This window comes from Tiliqua scincoides, chromosome 15 (assembly GCF_035046505.1).
Source record: "Tiliqua scincoides isolate rTilSci1 chromosome 15, rTilSci1.hap2, whole genome shotgun sequence".
NCBI classification, from domain to species: Eukaryota; Metazoa; Chordata; class Lepidosauria; order Squamata; family Scincidae; genus Tiliqua; species Tiliqua scincoides.
Genome location: NC_089835.1, coordinates 5,098,273 through 5,113,133, shown reverse-complemented (window position 1 = coordinate 5,113,133; position 14,861 = coordinate 5,098,273). Strand labels below are relative to the sequence as shown.

Here is a 14,861-nt window from a genome sequence, read left to right as displayed (position 1 = left end):
GGAGTCCTACTAGGGGGAGAAAATAAACACCCACAACTTGACTCCAAAGCTTGGGACGCCCCCTTCACGCCACCCAGCATGCAAAGCCTTACCCTTCCGAATGAAAGGCCAAACTATTTTGCAGTGTTGTAAGAAAATCCTTGTAGGAGAACCTTGGCTCAGCCTGTCCCGTCCTCGCGTTCCCAAGGTTTGGCCAGGCAGGTCTGTCGAGCTGGTGACTCTACCTTTAGAGGGGGTGGGGTGGGGGGTGATTATTAGACAGGAAAAGGCGGTGGGGCAAGCAGGTGCTGCATGGCTGCTTTCCATCCCCAAACCAGCTCCAACCTGAGCTGGCCACGGGGAACTGGGCAGAGGCCGCTGGAAGGGGAGAGCGGGCAAAGCCTGCCGAAATTACAGCAAACAGCCCTTGTGTGTACTGTCAACAGCTCAGCCTCCTTCCTTGTGCTTCAAGCCTGCAGGGAGACCAAGAGTCCCCAGAGATCTAATTCCATGCCAGGAAAAAAAAAAAGGAGTGAATTTCTGCCTTAAACACACAGCAGAACCAGCCTTAGGTGATGTGGGGCCCAGTTGGAAACCTTTTTCCAATTGGGAACCCACCAGGTTCACAGTCAATGCCTGTAGATAGTTGAGAGAGAAAGAAAATTTATTCTAGACTTTATGTCTCTAGGGCAGTGTTTCTCAAACTGTGGGTCACCAGCCAATTTCAGATGGGTCCCCACTCATTTCAATATTTTATTTTTAATGTATTTGACTTGGTGCATGACTGCATTTGGGGAAATGTTACAGACCTGCACTTTTAACAAGCTACTATGTATATTCTTTTAACAATGACGGTCAATGGGACTTAATCCTGGGTAGGATTGCAGTTTAGGATTGTTAAACTTTCCTGCTTGGTGATGTCACTTCCTATCATGACATCACTTCCGGTGGGCCCTGACAGATTCTCATTCTAAAAAGTGGGTCCCAGTGCTAAATGTGTGAGAAACACTACTGTAGGGCAGAACAGAAAGCGATCAACATGTGCACTTAAAAAGTGCGTGTGAGTTCATGGGCACATGGATCCAAGCACATCTTAGTATAAAAGTACATGCACGTAATTTCAAATCTCAAAATATGAGCGGTCGACACAAACACGACTGGCTTTTTTTTTTTAAAGAATTCAGAAGAAAACTATATTTGTGGCTGTTCTCTAGAAAACCCGCAGTGTGGTGTTAGCTTTCTGTTGCAATGTGGGTATCTGACAAGACTAGATTGCCCTAGTGCATTGAGGCCTTCAGGTGCCACCCCCACATCCTGTGGCCAGGAGTTCCACAGGTTAACGCCACGCTGTGTCAAGAAGTATTTCATTTCTTCTGTTCTAACTCTCCCGACACTCAATTTGTAGGTGCCCCCTGGTTCTGGAGACAATCTGGCCAGGCATGATTTGTACTCTGCCTATGCTCAGAGGGTTGGTTACTTGGAAAGCAGGAGCTTTCCCTGCCACCATCTCAAATGGCCTGGTGCAACCCGGCATCCTCTCCTGCACTGGCCAGTTACGACGGCTCTTATTCCGCTGCCTGTTCCGCATTCCTCCAGGCTCCCTCGGGCTGTTGGCCTGCTGGCCCCCGGCCCGGCCCAGCCCTCCACCCGCTGCCTGTTTGCTCTCCTGCTAACCCTACCGCGCTAAGCCAACGTGTTGTGGCCTTTCCCTGTCGCCGGTTGCCAAGACACACTGATGCGGTTGCTATGGGCTCCCCGTTGCCGGGTAACCAGTCTTTGCAGTGGTTTCCATCTCTGAAGGTAGGCCCAATTTTTCTGCTTTTAACACTCGGAGAGAAGACATTTGCGCCTGTTACGTGCGCGGGATAGAATTGCCACAGTGGTACCCGATCAGCGCATGCCAGGCGGGGTCTGTGGGGGCCTGCCCCACGGAGCGCATCAATTGGCCCCAGGTGGGGGTTTTCCATCAACAAACATCAATCAGTAGCAATACAACTCTTTTTGGGTTAGGACTAAGAGCATCTTTCAGAATGAGAAGGTGTCAGGTATGAGCGAGACCCGCTGGAAATGTACGTTCCCCCAGTGCGCTCATGCGCCAAGCTCCACCTGCGCACCAGGTTCCCCCAGTGGGTTCTGCAAGATCACTGTCAGGCCGATTGCGTTTTCCAGCCTGATCTGGAAAAATGCTCTCCCTGTGGGTTCCTTTGCGCATGACTCTGCCATCCAACGGGCCACATATGTTTAAAGATGCATGTAGTGTGTGCGTATGACCTGACCCCTCCCTGTTTTCCCAAAACGTAGGGAGAACAGTTTGTCCAAGTCACCCCTCTATGCACATTTTCAGTGGCACCTGTAGTGGGGCGGTTTGGACAACACCCCCCACACACACACATGGAAAGAACCTCACCAGCTTGCAACAAGGGGGGGCTGGGACATGCATGCACTACCCATGCACTTCCTTAATCATGTGCAGAGGGCCAGATGATGAACATATCAGCCTACTTTTAAAACCAGGAAGTTGCACTAACCATTGTGGCTTACAACCTGCGATGAACTTTTCCTGCATCAATCTGTCCAATCCCCTTTTGAAGGCAACCAGGCCTTCAGGTGCCATCACCACATCCTGTGGCAAGGAGTTCCACAGGTCTATTACACACTGGCTAAAGAAATATTTTTCTACTCAACAAGACAGACCCTGTATGTTTCTTGACCTTTCGTCTTCCACCTTCCGCAGGTCATACCTGGCGCAATGGCTGTCGGTGGAGGTTGGGAATGGAAGCCAGTTGTGTGCAGTGACCTCCTGGCCCGCGGATTCCACTCGTGCAACGTGGTCAAAGGGAAGCTGCTGATCTTCGGGGGCCTGAAGTCGCCGGAGACCCAGGCGCTACCACTGGGGGACGTCGTGGCCTTCGACCCCGTGCTGCAGACTGTCCGAACCATCGCGCCTGAGTGCGGATTCCGCCGCAGCCACCACGAGGCTGTGACTCTGGCCGACCGCTGGCTGTGCGTGGTTGGGGGCTGGGACGGCTCCCGCAGGGTCTCCAATGTCTGCTCCTTCGATGCCGAGCAGGGGCAGTGGGAGCGCTGGACCGAGGGGCCCTCCAACGAGTCTCCTGTGGGGCTCAGCAGCCACACCTGTACCCAGCTGACGGACCACGAGGTACGGGTGGTGGGCCGCGAGGGCGGGTTGCGCACCCAGCGGCGCTACGCCAGTATCTTCACGCTACACGTCAACCCAAACAGCAAGACCTACTGGTATGTCCTGGTTGGAGACCCCAAGCAAAGGGCCTCTCTGCTTTGTCCCTCCAGCAAGCAAGACTTTTTCCTGATGTCCAGCCAGCATCTCCTTCCTTGCAGCCTGCACCCATTTGATCTAGTTCTGCTGCCCCCAAGAGTAGGAGTTCAAGAGAGGAGACTCGGGTTGGACATCAAGAAGAGGTCCTGGCGATTTGGCGCAGAACAGATTGCTGAGGGACAAGGTGGCGTCTCCCTCCCTGGAGACCTTCAAGCAGAGGTTCTGATGTTCTTATGTCCTCTCCAGATCTACGGCTCTACAATGGAGCAGGACACCGGGGGGGGGGGAATGGCTTGTTTCCAAACCCCGATCTTCCCATGTGCCTCTCTATTTCCCAGGTACAAAGAAGAAGAATCCCGCACGGCCTCGCGGGCCGGCCACTCGGCGATGCTGCTGCCCAGCCGGGGTGGAAAGACTAGCGGCTATCAGCTCCTGGTCTTCGGTGGGCGCGACTCTGCCGACTTGGACGTGGCTGGACGGTGGGGCCACGGGAAGATCCACGTGAGTGAGAGGAGGCATTCTGTGACTGGGGGTGTGCTGTCAAACAGGACCGGCTTTAAGCCAGCCGGACCGATTGCACTCCACTGGGTCCCGCGCCTAAGAGCCCCCTGAGTTCGGGTCACCTCTGCACATTTTGTTTCACTCCCTTTCAATCTTGGCAGAGCTGAGCAGCGTGGAACCGTGCAATGTCTGTCCAGCTTCCCCACATCTTCTTCTTCCACAGCCTGATGCGTCTGCCCACGCGCCGGGCCTGACGGAGCAGCTCTCTCGCTTGGTCAGCACAGAAAAGGGCTCCTGGAAGGCTCCCAAAGGCCTGAGGCACCAGTCCTGCACTGTGGTGGGGCCTTTTGCGGTCATCTTTGGAGGGGAGACACTGGCACACAGCAGGGACGCCGTCTGCAACGACCTTTACGTCTACGATACGAGTAAGCAAGGGCCAGTTCACCTCTGCACATAAGAACCCCGCTGGAACAGGCCAAAGGCCCACCTAGTCCAGCTTCCTGTATCTCACAGGGGCCCACCAGATGCCTCAAGGCAAGACACCTGCATCCTGGTGCCTTCCCTTGCATCTGGCATTCAGTGACAGCCTACTTCTAGGAGGTTGCATAAGCCCATAGACTTCTCATCTATAGATCTATCCAATCCCTTTTTCAAGACATCTAGACCTTCAGGTGCTGAAGGACTGGGCTGCATAGGCCAACTGAGGCACTCGCCTCAGGCAGAAGAGCGGTAGGGGCACCCACCAGCAACCTCCATTACTGTCTGGATTTGAAAAGGAAGCAGAGGAGAATAATGGGCTAGAGTGTCTCCAACATTCTAGCCCACCATTCTCTTCTCTGCACATCTTCTTCCATTCTTTTCAAATCCAAGGAACAAGAGAAGGGCTGCTAATTTGAACCCCTCTTCCCCACCCCAGAGCAGTGTGAAGCTTCGGACCCAGCCTACACCCGGGGGGGAGGGCTGGAGACAGGGACGTTGGGTAGCAAATCTGTTCTTTCAAACGGCTTCGTCCATTCTTCCAGGGTCTTCGCCTGCAAACTGGTTCCACTTTCCTTGTGCCAACCCAGCCCAGAAGAGAATCGGTCACCGTACCTGCCTCTGGAACGACAAGCTGTATCGTGTGGCCGGGTTTGGGGCAGATGGCAAGACCCCAAGCCCAGAGATCTGCACCTTGGAAATCTCTGCATGAAGCTCTGGCCACAGAATCCCAGTTTTTGTCCACTTGGATGTAGCTCTTCAGCCTGCCAAACGGCTCTCTTCTTGGCAGACAATAGCTAGCCTGCTTGTGTGGAACACATACGCATCTTGCCAAAAGCAGCTTCTTGAACCTTTCTGCAGGAAAGTTCACAGCTGCAACTAAGACATACTCAAAAGGAAATGAGAACACATTTCGGAATACAGCGGGCCCTCAGTATCTGTGGGGGTCTGTTTCAGAGTCACCGGTGGACACCAAATTTGGTGGACAACTGAATCCACGGAGAGGCCCTCAGAGGACCTCCTGGACGTGACTGGAAGTCTCCAGCACAAACCAGAAGTGCCTTCCGGTCATTCTGGAGGTGCTCTGAGGTCCTCCAAGCTGTGGGGTCGGCCCCCACTGATATTCAAATCCAGATTCCAGCCCATGGATAAATAGGACCCACTGTAGTCTTTAATCAGTTCCAAGGCTTGAATTCAGCCTTATTCTACTTATTCCACCCCAACTGGCTCCACTCAAGGTTCCAGATGTCAGATCAGCTTTCGAGAAGCGCAAACACAAAGACTGATGTTTTGTTATCCCCCATTTTGCAAATGTTTTCAGCCTGCAAATATAAACATGCAGGCGTGATTTTCGCAGTGGGTGCCCCACTAAAGAAACGTTTGGTGATCTATGGATATGCATGTGAATAAAATGATTTTGGAGGGGCTGCAGAAAATGTGTGCCGATGTTTCCACCAGCACTTTTTCAGAAGCAAACGCAAACTTCAACACAGACCAAAAAAAAGGAAGGCACTGCCACCACTCAAGTAAAATTCCCACCTACGGTCGAATTGGTTTTGTGACACAGTAGGATGTTCCTGATCTGCAGGCCTGGCATTCGCAGATTTAAATCAACCCCGGGGTGCAGAACCTGCAGCTGGAGTGCCTCAGAGACCTCCAAGATGTAACCAGAAGTGCCCTCCAAAAAACTCCAGGGGGCCTTTTCAGGTGTGGGAGGCCATGTGTGGCCTCTAGGAAGCTTCTGAAAGGCACTTCCAATTTTTTCAGCTGCCCTCCCCCAGCAGATTCCATTATTCATGAACTTTGGTATACTGGGGGGGGGGGTTTCCTGTAACAGATCCCTGCAGATATCAAGGACCCACTGTAAGTCTTTTCACTTAAATTTGCAGTTTCCAAGAATCTCTCGCCAACTTTAAGTGAGGACATACTGTACACTTAGCAATTCTGATTATCTCTGTGTTTTAAACTCCCCCCCCCCCAAACACTAAAAACCTTTTCTTTACGGTGAAAAGTGAAGACTCTTGGACAACTGAATGCTGAGCTCTGATGGAACTGGAATATTCACACTGCTTGGCTTATACAGTCATTGCAGAGTCAGGACCCCTCCCTGCAAGGGGAAGGGAGGCGCGATCCTGCAGGGCTGCCTGCATTTACACACCAACCCAAAATATGTGACACACAAAAAAACCCTCGTTTATTTAACAAAAACAGTATAAGAAGTAACAGCAAAATAATATTAACGTTAAGCCTTCAAGGGCTGGGAGCCAGGGGTGGAAAGTCCTTGGTGTGGAGGCCTCTCCTCCTGTTAGGAGACCAGGACCCCCGCAGAGCTGGGCTTGGTGCCAGAGCCCTCTGCGCTCTCCTTGGAGGTCTTCTGGTCGTCCTCGCCCATCAGGCGGATGTTGTGTTTCTCCCGGAACTCGTTCAACTCCCGGCCTTTTGCCTGCAGCTGTTTGCTCAGAGTCTCAATGATCTTGTTGATCTGCAGGGTGGGAAAAAAAACAAAAACAGGGAAGGAGATTCAGGGGAGGCCGCACCAGAGAAGGCTGCGTTCCACCCTAGATCAGTGCCATGACCCCAATAAATAAAGTATGAAACTGGGGGCCCACTATCTATCCCGCCCCCTCCTGGAACCTTAATTGCCCAGCCCTGCCCCATCAGCCGACTCCCCACCCCTGCTACACCCTCCCAGTACTGTTCACTGTAACCAAATATTCTTATTAGAGGCAGCAGAGAAGATTATCATGAAGCCTGACACTACTGAGAGGTATTTTAGCACAACTGCTAAGAACCTGAGCAGGACTGGGACACCATCTTCTGGTAGTTGAAGGGGTCCATCAGATACCTTCCCCTTTACCTGGTGGTGCTCTAAACCAGTGGCCTTCAACCTTTTTTGTTCCTGTAAGTTGTTGCAGTGGGATTCCTGCCCCAAGGCTGAAGAACACTGTCCTAGGTCACTGGTCCCCAAATTCACTGTCTGTGGACCACAAGACCCTGAGAAGGAGTCCACGAGGTCTAAGGGGGGGAGGCTTTACCTGTTCTTTGTTGTTTTCCAAGGCTGGGAGAACCTCCTTCACAGTCCGCTCCACTAACACACCCCCCACCATCCGGTAGCACTTCCTGGTGGGGTCCACCTCGCGGAGTGTTTCAATCACCAGCCTAGGCAGAGGGAGAAACCCATAAGGTCTGTGACCTGCACAGCAGCCTCCAATATCACTATGAGAGGCTCAAGAAAGCCACGTCTGTCAGCACATGCTCAGGAGTCTAGTGTCTGCTAAGCGTTCAACAGCTGAAAGGTGGCTGTGCTGCAACTCAGTCATTCCCAAGGAAGAACTCAAGGTCTCTAGCTATAGGTTAAAACCATTAGGTGCGATGGGGCAAGCAGCTCTCTCTTTAGCTATGGGGTGTAGCATGGCAGAATTAGGTGGTGGAACAGACAATATGCTCCAGGTTGTGATCAGCAACATTAAAAAATGGAATCTACTTATATACCAGGGGTGGCCAAAGCATAGCTTGTGAGCCACGTGTGGCTCTTTGACACACAATGTGGGGCTCACAGAAATATGTCAGCTGAGCTCCTTTTTGCGTCACAACAAAATAAGAAATAAAAGCTTTATAACTATTTACTGGGTATAAAATGAGAGTCTACTGAAGTAGTACAAAAGTTTAATGTTGACAGTGAGTAAATACGCGGAAGAATTGAGATGCTTCTTAAACGCTGTGGCTCTCAAACACCTGACGTTTATCCTAAGTGACACCTAGGTTACGCAAGTTTGGCCACCCCTGCTATGTACCAATGGAGAACTCGGGTGGGGTTGAGCTTCTACCAGTTTATACGTGAAATGGGGCCACCCCCAAAATGGGGAATGGTCTCTCAGGGAACTTCCTGGGTATACAGAAGTGGATGTGTTTGTAAATCCAAAGAAAAAAGAGCATGCATGAGTCAAAAAAAAAATGTAAACGGTCTGACACAGACTGAGCATGCCCAGTGGTTCCTAAGACCCGATGAATCTCGAGATGTCTGTTCAACAAACAAACAGTGGGAAGCCAGAATGCAGGATGGAAAGGACAACAGCCTGGATGAGCTTTTACAGCTTCTCCTGGACCCCCCCCCCCAAGTGGGTTTCATTATCTGCAGAATTCTGAATCCGTGGAGTAGTGTGGGATACTGAGGCCCCACTGTGTGTTCTCTGAGCAGAGGACGGCTCAAAACAGTGCTCTTCCACCTGCAAGGGAACGGTCTGTTCATTCACCTCACACTTCCAGCCCTCGTCCTGCTGAGGCTCTGCAAAGCCTCGCCTTGCAGGGGACCGTAACCAGCACAGAAGAACCTCAATGCTCCCTCCCCGGCCCTCCCTCAAGGACCACCAACAGCAGCTCAACTCCCTGCTCCGTCCCTACTTGTGTTCGTTCAGCTCCATCTCCAGCTCCGCGGCTTTGGAGGCCAGGCCCCGCTGCTCCTGGCGCAGGCGGTTGAATCCGGCTACCACCTAAGGGCGAGAAAGAGCAGCCACCAGATCAAAATCCTTGCCCTCATAAACTCCAATGTGCACCCGGGAGGACCTTTCCCCAGCCTGGCATGCTTCAGAGCCAGCGATCTGCATGCAGTCAGAGCCACTGTCACCCACCCCATAGTCCCCCACAGCATTGGCAAATACACAAAGGGACTCAGCATGCATGCGGAGACAACACCCACCCACACATCCCTGTGCATGCACAGAGGTGCTCTGCATGTGGTCAGAGGCACTCTCACCCACTCCATAGTCCCCCACAGCCTTGGTACATGCACAAGGGGACCCTGTATGCATGCAGAGGCACTCTTACCCACCCACAGCCAAGAAACCCCCATGTGCACCCAAGGGCGGTCCCACCTCTGGCTGGGCCTAGTGGGCCAACACTCTGCATGTGCTCAAAGGCACACGCCCCTTCTCTGGCTGGGAGCAGGGCCTGGTGGGTTTCAGAGCCAGCACTCTGCACTTGGTCAGAGGAACTATCACCCACCCCACAGCCTTGGTATGTGCATAGGGGACTCTGTACGTGCTCAGAGGCACTGTCAACCACCCACAGCCTTGGTATGTGCATAGGGAGTCTCTGCACGTACTCAGAGGCACTGTCAGCCACCCATAGCCTTGGTATGTGCATAGGGGGACTCTGCACGTGCTCAGAGGCACTCTCACCGCCACCCACGGGGCCTGGCGTGGGGGTCAGCGCCGGCCCTCTGCACATGCCCAGAGGCACCCTCCCCCGCACCTGCTCTGCCGTCATGTGCTTGGAGACGGTGGCAGGGGCGGCAGCGCCACCCCCGCCGCCGGAGGGAGCCGCCAGGCCGGCCTTGCCCTTGCCGCTCTCCGCCATCTTCCCCCCTCCCGCAGCTCTCCAGCAGGGGCGGAGCGGCGAGAAGGGCACTTCCGGCAACCTGACACTCACTTCCGTCCGCCATCTTGGGCGTGACGTCACCATGCCTCGGCCGCCATGTTTGTTGAGGGCGCGGCTGCCCGCGGGCGCCATCTTGGTTAGGGGCAGTCCTGGCCGCCATGTTTGTTGAGGGCACGTTTGCTCCTGGGAGCGCCATCTTGGTTAGGGGCAAACTCTGGACCTTGGAGCCTGGTCTTTGGAGGAGCTGCGCTGGCTGCTCATGTAAACACTGCAGGGGGGAGGGAGCTGGGGGGCTGTGGGTGGGGGAGGGGGCTCTTGCAAGCCCAGATGGAGGCAGTGGGGTGGGGTGGGTGCAGCCCCCAGCCAAGCCCCTGCCTGGCACTGGGGTCAGGAAGGGCCACAGGGGCAAGGGGGGAGCAGGCTGAGCCGTTGTTGTCCTGCGGAACTCCCTGCCACTTGGGTCAGGAAAGGCCTCAGGGGCAAGGGGGGAGCAGGCTGAACCGGTGTTGTCCTGCAGAACTCCCTGCCACTAGCTGGCATGGCCATTTAAAACAGAGGACTCCATTCTGTTCCTGGGCTTTGAACGTGGCAGAAGAAGCTTCCCCTGCTGGTGCCCACTGCCTTTTCGGACTTCTGACCGTTCTCCCTTATTCTCCCCCAGCCCGGCTCACCTACCCCCCACCACCTTCTAAGACCCTTCTGGGTTGCAAGCTGCTCACCTAGGAAGTTTAGAACAGACAAAAGATGTTTGGAACCCAGCGTGGTGTTAATCTGTGGAACTCCTGGTCGCAGGACGGCATCTGAAGGCCTGGACGCCTTGAAAGGGGGATTGGACAGATTGACAGAGGAAAAGCCCATCACAGGTTCCAATCAGGATAGGTAGATGCAGCCTCCTTGCTCTAGAAGTGGGCTGTCTCTGAGTGACAGGTGCCAGGGAGTGGCAACAGGACACAGGTGCCTTTTGTGAGCCCGGAGGCAGCACCTGGTGGGCCACTGTGAGATGCAGGAAGTCTTTGGCCTGATCCTGCCGGCCTGAGGTTCTTAAGGTTCGCAAGATGACCCATTTTTTCCTTTATCTCTTCTAGGCTAAGAACTGCGACTCAAAAGTCCTGGAAAGTCATTGGCTGGGCTTTAGCCCTTCATGTTCCCAGAAAGGGCTTTCTAGGGATCAAACTTCAAGCACCTGCTCACAGGTAACCAGCCTCTGGTGAGCTCCAGGTACCAAACATAAAAACTAAAGGGAATCTTGTACCTTGAAGAGCTCAGGGTTTCCCCCTTCCATTTATGCTCACAACACCCTTGCGGAGTAGTTTAGGTCAAGAGTCAATCCCCAAAGCAGCTAGGAGGCTTTAAGCGAGGAGGGATTTGATCTCAGATCTCACTGGTTCAAATCTAGTTTTTCTCGGACAGGTTCACAGCCATGCTCGCAGCCACAGAGCCCCTGAAGCCACTCATTGCGGTCGGCCAGGTGACCTCCACCCCTGATAAAGAACACAATTTTGCCTGCTGCTCACGGCTCGTCAGGGAGGCCACCCAGCGGGGTGCCTGCATCATCTTCCTCCCAGAGGCCTTTGATTATGTTGGCAGCAGCACAGAGGAGACCCTGGGCCTGTCCGAGACGCTGGATGGAGATACTGTCCAGCGCTACTCCAGCCTGGCTAGGTAAGCCTTGTTGAAGCTCCATCATCTCTGCGAAGGTGGAATTGTTCACATGTACCGTGCAGGGAAGGGTGTGTGTGGTGGAGTTCCAGCCTGCAACTCTACAACCTTGTTGCTTGAAGAAGTCAGAGGAACATCTGAGAGGCCTCCTGGCCCCTTGAGATGACCACTTCTGATACAATGAACCCTCCTTCTCCACATATTTCAGTATCCGCAGGTGCTGAGCCTGTGGCTGGATTAATTACGCTCTGGGTGTGGAAATACTTCCTTTGGTTTGTCCTGACTGTCCCACCACACAATTTTAGTGACTGTCCCCTGGTTTTGGTGTTATGCGAGAGTTTCTGCTGTTGTCCATTCTCTCCAATCTCCTGCATAATTTTATACATCTCAATCAGATCCCCACTCAGGCACCTTTTTCCAGACTGAAGGTCCCCAAAGGCCTGGAAAAGGGGATTGGACAAGTTTCTGGAGGAAAAATCCATTACGGGTTACAAGCCATGATGTGTGTGTGCAACCTCCTGATTTTAGAAATGGGCTCTGTCAGATGCAAGGGAGGGCACCAGGATGAGGTCTCTTGTTGTCTGGTGTGCTCCTTGGGGCATTTGGTGGGCCGCTGTGAGATTCAGGAAGCTGGACTAGATGGGCCTATGGCCTGATCCAGTGGGGCTGCTCTTATGTTCTTAACTACAATTCCCAGGAAGCCTTGCAGGTCTCTTGTTGTCTTGTGTGCTCCCTGGGGCATTTGGTGGGCCGCTGTGAGATTCAGGAAGCTGGACTAGATGGGCCTATGGCCTGATCCAGTGGGGCTGTTCTTATGTAAATGCTGTATCCTTTCCTGTAAGAGTGGTGCCCCAGCCCAGTCATCAGCTTGGTCACTCTCTTCTGCCCCCAGCTGGTATGGCTGGAGACAGCCTATTTCTTAGGGAGCAAGAGTTTGGCAGGGGGACAGCGAGATTCAATCCAAACTCCTTTTCCACCTGTTCTTGCCCTCTTTGTCAGGGAATGTGGGGTCTGGCTGTCTCTGGGAGGCTTCCACGAGAGAGGCGGCGACTGGGAGCGCACCCGGCGTATCTACAACACCCACCTCCTCCTGGACTCCGAAGGTACAGACCCTTCCTCAGTGTGGAATTCTCTTGGATCCTCTTGCCAATCAGCCAAAACTCTCTTGGCACATTTTTGGGCAACAAAATGGCAAATATGGTTGAGTGCAAGTGAGCGTAAGTACAGCTAGTCCCCGGAATCCATGAGGTAGCCATTCCAGGACCACCACCCCCCCACAGCTACCAGATTCCACAGATAATTAAATCAATGGTTGGAGGGCCTCAGAACACCTCCTGGGCATGACCAGAAAGAAATCAGGTGGAGCGCAGGAGCAATGGGATTCCTCAAGCTTCTGAGTGGCTTCATGATTGCTGAGGCTGAGTTCTCACCTGCTACAGCTCTAGAATAGGGGCAGCAAGAGCTCAGCCTCCCCTATGATTGTGCACAATCCCAGGGGAGACTGTTTTCCTTGGAGGATGACAGGGGAGGCCCTGCCTCCCCTGACCACATGTCCCTGCTCCACTTCTCTTCTCAGGATCCTTGGCGGGTGCCTACCGGAAGACTCACCTCTTCAACGTGGAGCTGAAAGGCCGCGTATCCTTGCAGGAAACTGCCTACACCAACCCAGGCCCTGCGGTTGTTCCGCCTGTCAGCACCCCGGCTGGAAAGGTACAGAGAACTTCGTGGCAGGGGAGTGGTTGCTGGTCAGATGTTTTTGTTATGAACTGCAGGGCGGCCAAGCTAGTGGCATCGCTAGGGTGGGGCAAGGGGTGCGGACCGCATTGGGTGACACCATAGGTAGGGTGGCAACACCACCCCCTGCAAGACCCCCGAGCAGCTCAGCTCTGCACCGCCCAGTGTCAGGGGTCGCAATGCAGCCTGCGACACTTTGCTAGGCTCCCTCCAATTCTGCCTCGTTGCAGGTGGGGCTGGCCATCTGCTACGACCTCCGGTTCCCAGAAATGTCACTGGCACTAGCCCAGGCAGGGGCAGAGGTGCTCACCTACCCCTCAGCCTTCACGGTGGCCACAGGTTCCGCCCATTGGGAGGTAAGTGGATTTGACACGGGGTGGCTTTCCTGGTCGTTGCGAGAATGCTCCTGACCCACCCTTCTAGCCTTTTGCAAGTGAGCATTTTGCATGCAGCTTGGTTCACTCCAAGTCACCTGATTTGCTCTGCAGTGACACCTCCTGTCTGCTTGTCTGGTTCATGGACTCTCTTTGGGGCAGGGAACTGGACTGCAGTGCCCATATTATCCTCTCCAGCTCTCTGTTAAAATTTTCCTGTCGCGTGAAAGACTAGCATGGAGGGAGAGGTGTCACCCGAGTTCCTTCACTCTGATACCTGGGCTGCAGTTTGTAGCTCTCACCCCAGACAGGGATATGCAGTCTTCCCAGTGGACCTGTACTGGGTTCCAACCCCCTTGTGTCCCTTCCTCCTCCGCAGGTGCTACTGCGAGCTCGTGCCATTGAGACCCAGTGCTACGTGGTTGCAGCGGCGCAGACAGGCAAACACCATGACCGTCGCACCTCCTACGGGCATACCATGGTGGTGGACCCCTGGGGCAGCGTCATTGCCCAGTGTCAAGAAGGACCAGGCCTCTGCTTTGCCGAGGTTGACCTTGCCTACCTGCGCCGGATCCGGCAGGAAATGCCCGTCTTCAACCACCGCCGGCCTGACCTGTATGGGCGTGTGGCTGCACCCCAGAAGGACCCACTGCCACCTGACTTGCCTCTGGGTCACTCCACATGAGCTCAGCTGCAGGAACCAGGACAGTGCGAGGAGAAAGAACACAGCCTCTCTTCTTCAGCCTTGATTGGCTTCATGTTAGCATAATTCCTTAGGGCAGAGGTGACTCAGCCGGACAGCGCTGAGAATTGATCAGTCATTTGCTGGCGTCTGCTGTGCTGGGGTCACTGCTCTTGGGTCACCCCCTCCACCTAGAGAGGGGCAAGCACTTTCTGCCTAGGAAGTCGCCCCTGGCAAGATCACAGCCAGCTCAGATTCCTCCGCACAGCTCTGCAGTCACTCCAATTTAAATAAAACTGTATTACCACCATTTAGCCCCCCCACTTTTTCTATCCTTCAGAAGTTGACGGATGGGAATGTTTACATCGTTCTGAGCTGTGCCACGGCAGGGCTTTAGGGAAGAGGTTTCAGTCTCAGAACGCTGCTTTCCAATTCATCAAGTTTCCAGGCCTCAGGCAGAGCAAGGAGCCGTTTGCACTACAGTGGGCCCTCGGTATCTGGGGGGGATCCATTCCAGGAACCCCAGCAGTTACTGAATTCTGTGGATAGTGAAATCAGTGTGTGGGGGTGTGTGTGTGTGCATGCCAGCAAACAAGAAGTGCTTTCAGAAGCTTCCAGGTGGCCTTTTAAGGCACAGGTAGGCCACACACAACCTCCCCGTGCTTCAGAAGATGGCCCAGAGCTGGACTAGATGCAGCAGGGTTCTTCTGACGTTCTTGCTGCAAAAGGCTCACAGGACTCCCCGCTCTGGAGAGGAAAGCTGGATGGCCTCAAGAAAACATCT

General features: G+C 53.9%; 3 protein-coding genes across 4 annotated transcripts; 2 read left to right on the top strand and 1 right to left on the bottom strand.

Annotated features, from left to right (window-relative positions):
* The first annotated feature begins 2,728 nt into the window (after positions 1-2,728).
* KLHDC9 (kelch domain containing 9) lies at positions 2,729-4,964 on the top strand. The gene is made up of 4 exons (XM_066610418.1): positions 2,729-3,234; positions 3,613-3,775; positions 3,999-4,200; positions 4,798-4,964. Exons 1-4 carry the CDS (start codon positions 2,729-2,731, stop codon positions 4,962-4,964), a joined length of 1,038 nt encoding a protein of 345 aa, XP_066466515.1.
* Positions 4,965-6,420: 1,456 nt separating this feature from the next.
* Positions 6,421-9,634, bottom strand: PFDN2 (prefoldin subunit 2). The gene is made up of 4 exons (XM_066610331.1): positions 9,503-9,634; positions 8,654-8,742; positions 7,288-7,411; positions 6,421-6,734 (listed from the first exon to the last, which is right to left on the bottom strand). Exons 1-4 carry the CDS (start codon positions 9,605-9,607, stop codon positions 6,558-6,560), a joined length of 495 nt encoding a protein of 164 aa, XP_066466428.1. The 5' UTR covers positions 9,608-9,634; the 3' UTR covers positions 6,421-6,557.
* Positions 9,635-9,838: 204 nt separating this feature from the next.
* On the top strand, positions 9,839-14,380 carry NIT1 (nitrilase 1). 2 transcript variants are annotated; one of them, XM_066610283.1, is made up of 7 exons: positions 9,839-9,889; positions 10,714-10,821; positions 11,039-11,290; positions 12,287-12,390; positions 12,864-12,997; positions 13,252-13,377; positions 13,775-14,380. In XM_066610283.1, coding segments are annotated over exons 1-7 (1,032 nt in total). In that variant the 5' UTR covers positions 9,839-9,887; the 3' UTR covers positions 14,081-14,380. The 2 variants fall into 2 exon arrangements, with proteins under 2 accessions (XP_066466380.1, XP_066466381.1); XM_066610284.1 differs by lacking the exon at positions 9,839-9,889 and adding an exon at positions 10,360-10,507.
* Positions 14,381-14,861: the final 481 nt, after the last annotated feature.